This window comes from Xenopus laevis, chromosome 9_10S (genome assembly GCF_017654675.1).
Source record: "Xenopus laevis strain J_2021 chromosome 9_10S, Xenopus_laevis_v10.1, whole genome shotgun sequence".
In the NCBI taxonomy this organism is placed as follows: domain Eukaryota; kingdom Metazoa; phylum Chordata; class Amphibia; order Anura; family Pipidae; genus Xenopus; species Xenopus laevis.
Window position 1 is genome coordinate 59,960,151 of NC_054388.1, and position 15,762 is coordinate 59,975,912.

The window sequence follows — 15,762 nt, forward strand, 5'->3', positions numbered from 1 at the left end:
TTATATTTTACCTATAAAACCAAAGTTTCAGAATTTACGGTGAAAAAAATAGCTTTGCACAGCATGATTTAATAGCAGGTTAAAATGAATGATTTATGATTTGGTTATGTTTGTTCCACTGTGTTTTACCTCTACCTCCACCACTCCACCATCTTCAGTGATTGTTTCTTCATAATAGTACTATAAAAAATGGTAAATGGAGATCACTTGCTACATTGAATCAGTCTTATCCTACAGCACATCTCATTGGAACACCAAGGAAGAAAATGTCATATGTTCTTTTCTGTTCCATAATGTTACTCACTCAATAACACACAAATATCAAAAACAGACGCAATCCTCATGAGGACCTCTATAATTCATGGTTGATTTAAAAAAAAAAACATTTAAAATGTTAGCAACTCAAGAACACAGATTACAGTTTCCAGCATTTGTAGCAAAAATTCTTTATTCACAAGAGATAGTGAATTTAAGGATACAAAATGAAGTTTGAATAACTAGCATATGCAGATCTGAATGTATTATGTGCTATCAACTATATAGTAAGTATTACTACTTGACTTTCTTCAAGAAAAATGAAAAATACACTTATTCTTTTGGTACTTATTTTGAAGACATTAGCTTTGGTTTTCCCACTTAAGTTGTATGGGAATAGGGTGCGACATGATGGAAAAGTCAATATATTGTAGAACATGATGGCAATAGATCTTGCAAGACTAATTTAATTTCCTTTTATGAGAAGGTGAGCAGGGACCTCGATTCTGGGAAGGCAGTGGATGTGATCTACTTTTGCTAAATGTGATCTACTTTGCTAAATGTGATCTACTTTGCTGTATCAAATGCTAAAGCATTTGATACAGTGCCACACAGAAGGATACTGGTTAAATTAAGGAATGTTGGCTGGAACATAGTATTTGTACCTGGATAGAGAACTGGTTAAAAGATTACAGGGAGAGGTGGTAAATGGAACATTTTCTAATTGGACCAGTGTTGTTAGTGGAGTACTGCAGGGCTCTGTACTTGATCCTTTGTACTTGATCCTTTGCTTTTCAACTTGTTTATTAATGACCTGGAAGTGGGCATTGAAAGTACTGTGAGGATTTAGGGTTTTTGTAGATAACAAGTTGTTTAATTTTGGCCAGTGTCATTCCGTGACCACTAAAGAAAATAAAGTTCTGTTTTGCATAAAAAAGGCAAAAATTTAAGGGATGAAAACATAATAAATGAGCTGGAGAGAGTGCAGAGATGTGCAACTAAACTGGTTAGAGGGATGGGAGGTAAATTATGAGTGTAGACCAGTGATCCCCAACCAGTAGCTCGTGAGCAACATGTTGCTCTCCAACCCCTTTGGATGTTGCTCCCATTGGCCTCAAACAGGAGCTTATTTTAAATTTCAGGCTTGGAGGCAAATTTTAGTTGCATAAAAACCAGGTGCACTGCCAAACAGAGCCTCAATGTAGGTTGACAATCCACATAGGGGCTACTAAATGGCCAACCACAGCACTTTTTTGGCACCCCAAGAACATTTTTTATGCTAGTGTTGTTCCCCAACTCCTTTTACTTCTGAATGTTGCTCACGGGTTCTAAAGGTTGGGGATCCCTGGTGTAGACTGTCAAGGCTAAGGTTGTTTTCTCTGGAAAAAAGACACTTGAGATGGGACATGTTTACACTTTACAGTATATTGGAGTATAATATAGACAAATAGCAGGGGAACTTTCATTTGAAGGAGCGTAGGTGGTTCTTCACAGTGAGGACAGTGAGGTTGTTGAATGCACGGCCAGATGATGTTGTGATGGCCGTTTCTGTTAATGCCTTTTAGAGTGGTTATGATGGTTTTTTGGACAAACATAATATGCAAGGCTATTATGATACCAAAAACTATAGTTAGTGAGTGTATGGAGGGGCCATTGTGTGTATGTAAACAAACTGAATATAAAACTTAGTTGAAATAATGGCCACCTGTGTTACTGCTCTCTTTCCTTGTTGGTCACACCAGCAGACCAATGTAATTGCTTGAAACAATGAGGAATAGAATGGAGCACACGATCCGCAGACTCTGCTGGAAAATACTTTTTTGATCACAACATGTTTCGGATCACATGGATCTGTAGGGACCTATAGGATTGCTATGCCCCTATAGAATTAAATCCCTACCTTCATTCTGTACTCTTTTGTTATTGGGTATAAACTCTGTAACATTTCCTTTAGTACACCACTAATTATTGGCCAAAGGTGTAATGACCACTTCCTGCCACACTTCTAAATAGTGTTGGAAAGGAGTGGCCTCTTCCTCTTTGGCTCCTGGTGTCCTTCCAGCAGGTTGTTTCCCATTGAGCCTGGGATCACCAAGGCCCCAGTTAAGCCATCACCCCAAAGGACCTGTACCTTTGGTGATTTAGTCGGGGACCAGGCAACCCCGTGAACGAGGTTAGCTATCACAGGGCAGATTTTTAATAGACTCTCTAGGAGAGTGAGTTAGACAGCATATATACAGCATGAGCAGCTGTGTGCTCCATCAAGGATAGTAGTAGTGAGTAGCTTCCCAAAGGCTTCTTTGTTTGCCTTTGTTTGCCACCTTGTTTGTGGATAAGGTGTTTGGCTTTAGACTTCATCTCCCTAACTACTCCACTGGTGATCCCGATCCCCACAAAGGTATATCTGTCTTCTGGGAATTGATGTACACTTGACTACTATGCCTTATGGGAGTGACAGTCTTCATTTTGCTGTATCATCCTTTGCTATCCTCCTTCCTCTGTGATATGCTACATCTGCCTCTTACCAAGTTACCAACTGTGAGTAAACCTGGGGACATTGTCTTTGAACAATAAATTACCATTTTGTTATCCAAAGACCCTCCTGGCGTCCAATCAATCTATTTTATATACAGTAGCCTGTGTGTTGTAGTTGCACTACACCTTAAAGGGACAGCTTCCACTTAGTGAAGGCCCTAATCCTGATGTGTGAGTCCAATATAACCCATGCTCATTACCATTTAGCTGGACATTAACTATCTGTGGTCTGGATAGCCCAGATTAGCGTTACAGATCCTTTTTCAAGTGTAAAATACAAATGTCGACAATCCACCTCTACTGCAATTAATAAATGAAATATATTACGTTAATACTGCTTGATTGACAGACGTAAGGGATATTTTCTCCATTGGAGAGACATGTTTTTGGATTTGAATTGGTAGGTAGACTCCAGTGACATTAGTTCCTAGTTTCAAGTAAGGTATTTTTATAGCAGGTTATTGAAACTTTTTTTATTTTCTGCAACAATTGTTGCAAGGATATAACAAAGGTTACATTTTAATTTTGCAGTATTGTAATGTTGCAGTGTCTAAAATGTGGGAAACGACACCGTCTATTTAAAAGAGTATACCATATCTTATCATTGGACAGTAAAACACCCCTTTGGACTTGGTGAAAGGCTGCACTTTAATTGTGGACATGAAAGAATCACTTTGGAAGCATGTTTTGGAAGAATTGAAGCTTCTCTTATGTCACAAGGGCAGGAGTAACTTTGTGGGTTTGGATTGTCGATATTTGTATTCTACACTTGAAAAAGGATCCATGTGATCCGAAACATGTTGTTATCAAATAAAGTATTTTGCAGCAGAGACTGCGGATCGTGTGCTCCATCTTATTCCTCATTGTTTCAAGTGTGCATACTGTATGTATGGATGCTGGGTTTCATTTGGAGGAATTGAACTTTATGGACTTTGTTCTTTGTTCAACTCGATCTAACTATATAACTATGTAGGATTTTCAACATCTATTGTATAGAATCCTATAGAAAATAAATCATATATCCTCAGAAACTAGATAAGTACAAATATACAACAGTACAATTAGACACCATAACTTTTACAGAGTATCAATGACTCGCCAATAGTATCTGTCTAAACAATTGTTATTCTCAATCTGCCCATAACTTACATGAGGGAATTGCCTGGAAAAAAAGATTTTGAGGGTTGCTAGCCAAATACGAACAAACATGGCATGAAGAAACAAAGTGAAAGCCCTAGATTTTAAAATAGACTCTACAGACACTATTCTATGTACCACCGTTATGAAAAAAAATATTTGAAATAACATGTTTGCTCTCAAATAAGAATAACCTTAAAAACAAATTAACAACATTTAGAAGGAACACACAGATTTACAATACTTTTGCTTATAATTTACAATACTTTTACTTGTTTTTCTGAAATCTTTGCACACAATGGTAGCTCTTTTTTTGGACACCTGCTTAAAGTTGGGATTGCTATTTTTATAATCTGTACTCACAGCTCACTTATGTCTGAGTATATTTTTCCATCCGCAAATTCTCCAGAGCGACTGTCATTGTCTCTTTGACGTGGTTTAAAATAAATTTAGAACTATTGCCATGGGGGTTTTGCATAACTAAATCACAGAATGCAAGGGTCACTGTCACACACACAAAAATGACAATAGATTATCTGAATACAGTATAATAAAAGAACATAATTTCAGGAATTGCTCAGGGTTTCTTTCCATTGACTACAATGGGATGATCCTCAGGTAGTCCTGAACTGAAATCACTACCCACAATTCAAATCTGATAAGTCTACCTCCAGTTCCATGAATTTTATGTATTCGACTTTTCAGGGAAAGAGTATCAGCAATCAAAGAAAATAACTGAAATTGCAAAGCACATAAGCTATCAGCCTAAGTGAAAAAATGACCCTGTCATGACTCAATAGTCTGGTGCAAGCAAAGATTAGCATTAACACCTGCTCTGGAGTTTTGTTAAATATTTTATCTAAAAAAAAACGCTTTGCAATTGCAAAATTTTATTACATACACTGCGAGGCACATTTACTTAGCTCGAGTGAAGGATTAGAAGGAAAAAAACTTCGAATTTCAAAGGTTTTTTTTTGGCTACTTCGACCACGACTTTGACTTCGAATCGAATGATTCGAACTAAAAATCGTTCGACTATTCGACCATTCGATAGTCGAAGTACTGTCTCTTTAAAAAAAACTACCACCACCTACTTCGCCACCTAAAACCTACCGAGCACCAATGTTAGCCTATGGGGAAGGTCCCCATAGGCTTTCTAAGTTTTATTTTAGCGACGGAAAATCGTTCGATCGATGAATTAAAATCCTTCGAATTGTTCTATTCGAATGATTTAATTTTTCCTACAATCGTTCGAATGAACGAATTGCGTTAAATCCTTCAACTTCGATATTCGAAGTCGAAGGATTTTACTTCGATGGTCGAATATCAATGTACATTGCATGGAAGTTGAGGTCTGTAATCAGGAAAAAAGGACGAAAACATGATCGCTAATGTTCTCACAAGTGTTTTTGGCTAATGAAACATATTACATTCCCCCATTGGATCTTAATACTGTTCAAAGAGGCCTGAATTTTCTTTCAACTGAACTTTAAAGAATAGTTCTGTATAAAGCAGAGGAAAACGTTCAGCCGTATTTTGGTCAGTACATGCTAACCAAAATACTGCTTTCCACTGTGCTATAAAGACGATGGAGATACACCGATTCTCTGGTAGGGCAAATATGGTCCTATCTGTAACAAATGAAGTAGGGCCTTGTTTGGCCCACCATATAATTGTAGTACCTTTGTCTTTTCTGTACCAAACCTATCCAGCTTGTCTGATTTGATTCTAGTGGGTTTTAAAACAGATCAAACTGGCTAGCTGTTATGAAGCTAGTTGGCAAACCCATAGGGGGGTTATTAATAACTGTGTGCTAAGCAGGGGTGTGCTATGGAATGTGTTTCTGGAACAAGACCAAGTCATCTCAGTATTGCCCCTGGGCCCTGGCATACAATCATATCTAAAATGCAATTAATTTATACACCTACTGGCATTAATATTAGTGTTTTAACGATGACCCTGGTGCAACACTAACACAAATCCATCTTGTGCTGAGTAGTCGCCACGGCTTCTTACTTAGTGTAAAATGAATGACCCTTAAAAACTGTTACAGAAAAATATAATTGCTAATTCCTGAAAGGTCAGCAAACCTAAATTCTCCTTTTAAAGCAGGTATGTTCTTGCTGTAATGTTTAAACGGTGTCTAAGCTAAAGCTAATTGGCAGGGCTGGTTTAGGGTCTATAACCAAAGGGGGTCCCATTTAAAAAAAAATACAGACCTTTATTGTATACTAATTACTAGATATTTTCATTATATGCAAAAGGTATGCTCCACATGGTATAGTTGCTACTGAACTTTTTATATAAAAAAAAATATACAATAAATTGTGTTGCACAAGGCATCCGTAATTTACATAATTTCCCTCCTTGAATTAGATCCCCTTTGACAGGAGCTCTCTAACTCCAGGGATCAAAACTTTGCTGATATAACAGAATCTGAGCATGAGACTCATGGACCATAGAAAATGCCACCCAAATGGAAAGTTCAGGTGCCAGCGCTGGAACAGCTCCTCTACCCACCATTAAGTTCCATAGGTCTATATCTGCTGACTTCATAGGTATCACAGTAGGTACAATATCACATAGGTACAGTCCTCGTTACCATTAGCTGAGGTGGCACAATGAATTTCCAACTTGTTATTTCCTGGCTAAACATAGTAATGCCACATTATTTTTTTAGATCTCCAAACACTGCTTTTTCCCATGGCCCCAGTGGGTCCCTGCAAGGAACAGTTCTTACCTCATATTCCACATTCTCTTCATCGTCCGCCATGGTTGCCTTTTACTCTGTCACCTACAAGCTAATAAAAGAATTACAATTAAAAGGTTTTCCTATAATATAGTTATGTCTATGCATATTTCCAGATTCCAAAACACAATGAAATTAATAAATATTAATATAGCATGTTAATATCACTACCACCTGTTTGTGCAAGTTTTCTATCTTTTTACATAATACACATTAACTGACAATGTAGAAACAAATTAGCCATTTATTATTACACTTTTATAATCAGTACAAATAGACAAAATGTGGCACAGATATAACACAATGATAATGACCTTAGGGTAGCGAGATTAATTGTGTTCCATGCAGCATGTGCCTGTTTCTGCAGCTGGTATTTGTTTTTGGATCAAACCTGAAAAATTTAAAAAATCATAATTTATGTTGTTGAAAAAAAATGCAATAAGATTATTTTTTTCCCCCTTTATGTCAAATAGAATGCGTTACAGTCAGGTCATCCAGGTTTTTTTAGCTTGAGTTTTTATAATAGTGGATGACAGTACACCAAAGTTATCCCCCTGAAGCATCACAGCAGCTGTTCCTTAATCCAAAGAAATTTGACATGAAAATTAATACCGCCGATTGATTGGCTGGATTTATTTAGCCAGCTCAGATAGCTTAATCCTTCTGAGGCAACTGAAGCCCACTAGTGCAGTTTAAATATAGGAACATTTAATGCTGCTCCTTTTTAGTGGCAGATGAAAATGGAAACATATTTTTTTTTAAATAAATGATCAGATTCCCCAAATGTAAAGACATTTTAAAAATCTGAATTTTATTAGTAAAGTACAGTGCACCAGAGCTGGTTTTAGGGTCGGACACACAGAGGGTGTTTTCCTAGTACCCGCAACATCAGAGGGGCCAGACATGTCATTATTCAAAGGACAATGACAGCTGGTTCCATTGTGTTGAAATTCTTTGTATTGGTGTCAGGATTATTCAATCTGAAAGATTCACAGGGGGTTCTGGGGGTTGTAGTTCAACCACAGCTGAAGGCTAAAACCGTGATCTAAAAAATATTTTCAGGAGCCCCAGACCATCTGCTTTGGCTGTGGGTCCCCTTTTTTATGAATATTCCCACTGGAATTCTGAGTAAAACATATTGCAACTTGCTTTAACTGCTTTCAATGGAACAAAGTCCTCAATGCAAGTAATGAAAGATCCACACAAACCCCTGTATACCAAGGGACAAAGTAGACCCATTACCAGATGAGATGCTTCCAATATAATCCAAAGAATACTTTTCCTGGTTCTGGCCCATCGTACCTACAAATAATTCCGGATCCCTTCTGTTATTAACCATGCAGATATATGGGGGGAAAATGTGGAGGAAAGAAGTCTTACCAGTAATATTAAATTAATATCCTTAGCAGCAAAGCCTCTTCAACGCTTCCCTCCTCAGAAACGCTGGGCAAGAGCAAAGCAAATGTTCCAGCTTCTAAATTATCATGTGGTACTTCCAGCCAATGGCTGGCCAGCTTGCTCAGGTTTCACATGTCTAAATATACCTAGTGACCCCGCTACAGACCACCTGTTCATAAAATCCACAGAGAGCAGGGCCAATTGCTTGCATTCTGATCAAATCATAACATGTAAGGTTGAGTCCAAATATTATATACAAATATATATGTATTTTCTGGCTAATAAGTAGAAGAAGGGTTCGCGCTAAAGAATCAATTGATGTGACACCATGCTTATATCATGCACAACACATATACAGGCGCAAACACACCAGTATACATTTAGCATCTTTGTGCAAAGGGAGGTTGCATAACAATGAGCTTTTTCTGGTGTATCACTGTTGTCTTCTCTTGAATCCATGTACAGATTTCCTATTCACTTATCCTACTATTATAATATTCCTCAGTAAGAAATCCACATTCACCCAAATTCACATCCTTTCCAACACTTCCCTTGGAAGGCCATGTTTTTAACTGTAATTTTTAGTATGACGTAGACCACTGGTTCCTAACCTGTGCAACTGACCCTCTCTTTGGACGGGGCTGGAGTGGTGGGCAGGGGAGGCAATAGTGAGATTTGGGAATAAAGCCATTTGTTCTGTTATACACCCCTGACAAACCAGCTAAAAGTCTAATAGAATGAGATCTGAGGGCAGGGTCAAAAAAGGCTCATAAAAACAGCACAGTCAGCCAAGTTTTTTGTACTTTGTTCCTTGCCCATACAAAATTGCCACAGGTCTATGAGCTTTAAAAAAAAGGGCAGATACCCATGCCCAGCAGATACCCATTCCCAGCAGATACCCATGTCTATGCTCAACGTTGCTGTATTCATAAGGGGCAGGAAGGTAGGCACACTGCCCTCTAGTCTCCCAACTTTTCTCTAACATGGATGTCATTTAGATTTGCTAGTTAGAGTGAACATCCATAACTGGGCCATGTACTTACTGTCTGCCATATGACAGTTGGTAAAGACTGGTCTGCCTTGCTCTTGCTGAAAATACACTCCTGCTGAAAATACACGTTGAACCTAATGCCGGATTTTTTAATCTGTGCCAAGAGCAAAGTGCAGCCAAATGCTGGAAGCAAGTGCAGCGTATGGGGTGATTTATAGCTACTAAAGTGTTTTTAGTTCTGCTATTTGGCTCCCTAATTAAAAAAGAGACTCATTTCTGGTTTATAAATGGAAATTCACCTTTTTGCTTCCCCTGGTAAAGTGGCTCCTGAGTTAAGTTTCTCACCTTGCATTATAACAGAAATGACACTGTAAGATTCAACTTACCTTAGCCAACAATGTATAGTTTGAATGGTAGCCTTAAATGATTATGGTTTTAAATGTCAGGTTAAAGGAGGAGCTGCAAATTGATGTGTACTAAAAAAAATTCACCTGTATCCTTTAATAAGCTACGCGGGCTGCATAAAGTTTAGCCTAGGTCATAGTGATCCATATTTATACATGTACAGATTTAACTGGGAAGGAAGTTATGCACAGCATGCTGCAAGGGTTATGAATGATCCCAGAGCCCTTTAGCTTATGGGAAGTGTAGCTCCCAGCTTCAGTTGGTTGGCTGAGGATTCTGGGAATGTTAGTTTACCATCTCTCAAGTGGATGTGGCAGAATGTACAATGTAAGGCACACACTTTACATTAACTACTATATTTTTTTAGAAGCTTGGGACAGGGGACTGAATAGTTTGAATCACTCCAATTGCTTTCTTTGTGTATCAACTGTCAGGTAATTGTTGCCTAAAAGCATAGATCCAACAAGTGTTATTAGGCAAACCACCTGAAATTGCTCCGTTGCCACATAAGTGACCTTGAACTTCACTTTAGGTTTATCTGAATAGGCTGCATATGCTACATTTCTGTTACTGTAAAAGTAAAATTGCCAAAAGTAAAATGGACACAGTTTGAGTCTGTGTATTCCCCAGGGAGGTCATGTGACCAGAAGACAAGGCAAGCCTTGAGTGAGGAGTGAGGAGTATGGAAACATTAATTGAAATAATAAAAGCTTAATCCATGAACTACAGACATGGAGGAGATTTAATTGTCAATAAAACTGAGGAATCTAGACGTATTCCCAGCAATGTGATCCGTGATCAGGAAAGCTTTTAACTTGTGAACATATTTATTAAGTTTATACCAGTGCCAGATCATCAGAATGTATTCAAAAATCTCCGGTAGTCAAACACCGTTTTGCTTTATGGGTTGATAGTGCTCAGTGTTACTCAGCTTCAGTCACCCTTGCTAGCCTTGGCTCCCAATGCATAGGAACAGAATAATTAGAAGATCACATCACAGACCTGAAAGGAGGCAGGGCTTCATGGGAGGTGGGTGGGGTTAGGATGGATTGTGGGGGTGTTCAGCTGTAACTAGGCATGGTCTAACTTGTTGGTTGGTATGCATGGATTCTTTAGTGTCAAAGTAGCTATCATTACTAATTAAACCTTTTATTTTTGTATTTTTTTTATTTAAAGGGATCCTGTCATCAGAAAACATGTTTTTTTTCAAAATGAATCAGTTAATAGTGCTACTCCAGCAGACTTCTGCACTGAAATCCATTTCTCAAAAGAGCAAACAGAATTTTTTATATTCAGTTTTGAAATCTGACATGGGGCTAGACATTTTGTCAATCTCCCAGCTGCCCCTGGTCATGTGACTTGTGCCTGCACTTTAGGAGATGCTTTCTGGCAGGCTGCTGTTTTTCCTTCTCAATGTAACTGAATGTGTCTCAGTGAGACATGGGTTTTTACTATTGAGTGCTGTTCTTAGATCTACCAGGCAGCTGTTATCTTGTGTTAGGGAGATGCTATCTGGTTACCTTCCCATTGTTCTTTTGTTTGGCTGCTGAGGGGAAAAGGGGAGGGGGTGATCTCACTCTAACTTGCAGTACTTGAAGTTTATCAGAGCACAAGTCACATGACTTGGAGCAGCTGGGAAATGTACAATATGTCTAGCTCCATGTAAGATTTCAAAATTGAATATAAAAAAACAAATTTTTCCCATGACAGTATCCCTTTAACGCATATTCTTACAAAAATGGTTGGCGTTTGATCCCCAGCTGTGTTTTCCTTTGAATCTAAGGGAACTCTATCAGGAAGGCTAATACGACCATGGTTTTAGATGCCTCGTTAAGAGCTAAGGAGATCTGAGTGAAAATTGGATAAAAAGTTGGGGTTTAACTCAAGAGAATACCTCTGATTTAGGGCAACAGATTTGACTGATTGATCTCAAGTTGAAACTTCATAACAGATGGATAAGCAAGCATGCTCATAAAGCCAGAGGATGCCTCTCTGCTGTCATATATTTACGTGTCATGCTCCACAATTAGATATGTATTCAACACTACTAAATGTCATTTGATTGCACAGGTAGTAATACTGTACAGTTGCTGATTTGATGGATTACATAAATAGGATGGAATCAGAAATGTCCTTCTGTACATGTAAAATAAACACTTTTTTAAATTTTCATATACACTAAGGAACAGATTTTATCAAGGGTCAAATTGAAAATTCTAATTTCTAATTCTAATTTTGAATTTAAAAATTTGTATTTTCAAGTTTATCTTAGTGTAATTTGACTAGGGAATAGTCCACATTCGATTTGAGTTTTTCCATTTTTTTTTTAATTTGTCCCTTTAAGAATTCAAATTCGACTACTCGCCATCTAAAACCTGCCGAATTGGTGTTTTAGCCTATTCAATTCTAATTTGATTTGAGTTTGCGGGTCAATCCTGTTCACCCGAATTTTAAAAACATTATTTTTATTAATTAATTTTGATTGATCGTTTTTTTTTCAATTTCGGGTTTATGGGAGTTTTTAGAAACTCCCATGAACTTGAAATTCGACCCTTGATAAATCTGAACCGAAGTTCAAGGGTTGTATTTGGTTCAAGTTCATAAACTCGAAATTTCGAGAAAAATAAATAAATTCAAATTCGGGTGAATGGGATTGACCCGCAAACTCAAATCAAATTGAAATCGAGTTTTTTCAACAACAACAAAAAATTCCAGGACGTCCTCCCATAGGCTAAAACAACAATAAGCCAGGTTTAAGGTGGCAAATAGAATTATTAAGGGCAAGTACATGAAAATTTCAAAATTCTAATTACATTTTTTTTTAAAAACTCAAATCGAATTTTAACTATTCCCTAGTTAAATTACACTAAAATAAACTCAAAAAATACGAATTTTTAAATTCAAAATTAGAATTTTCACTTCGACTCTTGATAAATCTGCCCCTTAGTAATTACAAACTCAAATTCTGATCAAAAAGTTGTATTTGACTAATGAAGGGATGAGTCTTGCCGAGACAGTAACCTGGTTGCATAAAACATATTAGGGCTCATTTACAGATGGCAAAGTGCTTGTTAAACATAAATTAAAGGAATATTTTATAAGGTATCTTGGAGTGGCTCCTTGTGAACATAACTAAAGTTCCCATGTCTGGTTAGCTGCTTTTTAATGGGATCTATCTCTTTCATATCTAGTATGTGCTTATCTATGTATCTGTTCTTATATTTAACCCATTGGTGGCTTAATTATTATGTGCTTTAGAATTTGGGTGGGCCTGTTGTGTTACCAGTGGATAACCAAGCCTCAAATACATTTATTACTTTATATTAATATCCCAACAAGGAAAACCCACTTGGTAAATTTTAAGGGTTGCAAAAGTTTTAGCTCAAATTATGGCAGGTAGTCATCATATGCAGAGCAAAAGAAAAGTATGCATGCTATGAGATAACAAAGATAAATTGTCAGAGAAAGACAGGCATTTTAATGAATGTGCTGACTGCTATTCCACATGTCCTCTGCAGCAGTCACTTATGCTTATTTCCCCACAATGCTTGTACTGTATGTACTGGTCAAATATTAGCCAAAATTCTTCTTGTGCATTTAGGGATTATGGCCAATGCATTTTTTTTTTTTAAAAGTTTTTATTTTTCAATTTCAAAAAACCAAAAGGGGGGAGGGGGGGTACAGAAGGAAAGAGGGGAGGGGGGATTCAGGTACAAACAAATCACAAGAGGTATCACATCACATAACCATTCTCACAGACAATTTGCAAGTCACAGCAGTGCACTAGAGAAGAGGTTGGGTACAATCAACTAAGTTCCAGCAACCACGACAGACATTAAGAGTTGGCCTCCGTCCACTCATCCCAAATCTTCTCATACTTGCTCGGGCACCCTCTAGCTAGATACGTCAATTGTATGAGTGGGAGATGTTTGTTTATTAGGTCGAGCCAGAATTGGAGGGAAGGTGGTTGCGGATCCATCCACTTCATAAGTAAGGCTTTCCTCGCATAAAACAGCAAGGATCGCCACAGATCCCTTTTGGCATTTAACGGAACCACATCATCTATCACCCCTAGTATACAGACCTGCGGAGACATTATCTTGGGGAAGGTAGTTTTGTCTTGTATATGGGACATAACTCTATTCCAGTAGTTACTGATTTGAGGACAATTCCACAGCATATGTATGTAGTCGGCCTCATGTTGGCGACATTTTGGGCAATAGGACTTGGCCACATCTCCCATACGGCTTAGGCGTAATGGTGTTATATGAATCCTGTGTAATATCTTAAATTGGATTAGCCTGTCTCTAGTGGCAATAAGATACTGGTACGGCTTATCCGTACATTCCTCCCACTCTTCCATCGTCAAAGTAGGGATATCTACGTGCCAAGCCACATATGCTTTGGCGAATGGTGAGGGAAGTGTAGACAGCAATTTCGCATACAGATTGGCAACCATTTTCTTCTGGTCTGGCAACTTTAGGGTCTCTAAGAAGGGAGACGTGACCAAGTCCACTCTAGATGATGCAAATTGTGTAATAAAGGCATGCCTAAATTGTAAATACACTAAGGGGTGAACATGGGCCCCAGGGTGATTCAGTAAGAATTGGTCTCTGGTGAGCAACTGCCCATTCGGTGCCGCATCTCCCAAAGTTTTGATTCCGGCTCTGGGCCAATTAATATAAGGCAAGATCTGGTGAAAGTGAGGGAGGTGTGAGTTGCCCCAAAGGGGCAGATCCGGTGTGAGTAGTGGGTTTTTCAGGCGTGCAATTCGTAGAAGTGCTGTCCAGACCTTGTGTGGGGTGGTGAGAATAGGGTGTCGTACTCTCAGGTCTGCCAGTCTCCTATATATTATATATTTCAAGGTCTCAGCCGAGCCCGCCAGAGTGGCTTGTAGTTGAAAATTGGGGTTATTGGGGTCCAGTACGAACCACCAGCTCAAATAGTATAGTTGAGAGGCTAAAAAATAAAAATACAAGTCTGGGAAACCCAGTCCTCCCTCACTAATTGGGGCCCTTAGCTTAGATCTGGCAAATCTCGGAGACTTATTACCCCATATGAACGAGGATTGCATCTGTTCAATAGGTCGGAATACTGATTTGGGGATATATACAGGTGAGTTGTGGAGGATGTACAAAAATTTTGGCAGATACACCATTTTGATCAGGTTGATCCTCCCCCATATAGTTAGGGGAAGATTCCCCCACTGCCTGAGTTTGAGCGCCATCGTGTCCGTTATTGGGGAGAGATTGAGCTCGGTATATTTAGCACTATCCCTAGAAATAATAATGCCCAAGTATTTGAAGGAGTTTACCCACCGCAGAGGGGAGGGGGGGTAGTTAACGGGGTCCATGCCGTCATCTATCGGGAAAACGCTGGATTTCTCCCAGTTCATACATAGGCCTGAAAAGTCTCCAAATGTGTCTATAATTGCTAACGTAGATTGTAGCGAGGGGCCAGGGTCATTTAGGTACAATAACACATCATCAGCATACAGAGAGATACGCTCCTCCACCCTTCCTAGCCGCAAACCTTCAATACTGTGAGCAGTACGTATTAAAATAGCCATTGGTTCTATCGCCAAAGCGAACAGTAGCGGCGAGAGGGGGCAGCCCTGGCGGGTCCCACGACTCAGCGGAAAAGTACCGGATAATATATTATTGATACTAATACGGGCCCGGGGGTTTTGATACAGGAGCCGCACCCACGAAATAAACTGGTCACCTAGACCGAATCTCGCCATTACTTCCCACAGGTACGACCACTCGACCGAGTCGAAGGCTTTGGCCGCATCTAAAGAGACCACCATCCTAGAGCCTACTACCCTGTGTTTTGCTAGTATATTAGTATACAGTCTCCTGACATTAATATCCGTCGATTTCTCTGGCATAAAGCCCGACTGATCCGGGTGTATTATTTCAGTGATAACCTGCTTCAACCTGTTAGCCAGTATTTTGGCCAAAATTTTAGTGTCTACATTAAGTAGGGAAATCGGCCGGTATGATCCTGGAAGCATCGGATCCTTACCCTCTTTATGGATTACTACTATCGTGGCCTCGTGATAAGAGTGTGGAAGGGAACCTCGGGCTATCGCATCACCAATGGTTTTGTGCATGTGTGGAGCTATGACATCAGTATGAAGTTTGTACCATTCTGCCAGATAGCCATCAGGACCTGGGGCCTTGTTTGCAGGCATAGAGTTAATGGCCAGGGAAAATTCACCCACAGTGAGTGGGGCATTTAGTACCGCTCTCAGGTCATGTGGGAGCCTCGGGATGGGTATAGTGTCTAG

At 39.0% G+C, this 15,762-nt stretch overlaps 1 protein-coding gene across 19 annotated transcripts in view; it reads right to left on the reverse strand.

The window, feature by feature from the left end:
• neb.S (nebulin S homeolog) overlaps positions 1 to 8,123 on the reverse strand; it is a 121,752-nt gene extending 113,629 nt beyond the window's left edge. For 13 of the 19 annotated variants that reach the window (XM_041577948.1, XM_041577933.1, XM_041577941.1 and 10 more), the window contains exons 1-3: positions 6,991 to 7,083; positions 6,668 to 6,728; positions 130 to 180 (exon numbers count right to left, since the gene is read on the reverse strand). In XM_041577948.1, coding sequence (XP_041433882.1) covers positions 130 to 180; positions 6,668 to 6,700 — 84 coding nt within the window. In that variant the 5' untranslated portion in view covers positions 6,701 to 6,728; positions 6,991 to 7,083. Of the gene's footprint in view, positions 1 to 129; positions 181 to 6,667; positions 6,729 to 6,990; positions 7,085 to 8,056 lie in introns of those variants that run through there. The other 6 variants (XM_041577951.1, XM_041577940.1, XM_041577950.1 and 3 more) reach the window with 2 other exon arrangements.
• Between the last annotated feature and the right edge of the window lie 7,639 nt (positions 8,124 to 15,762).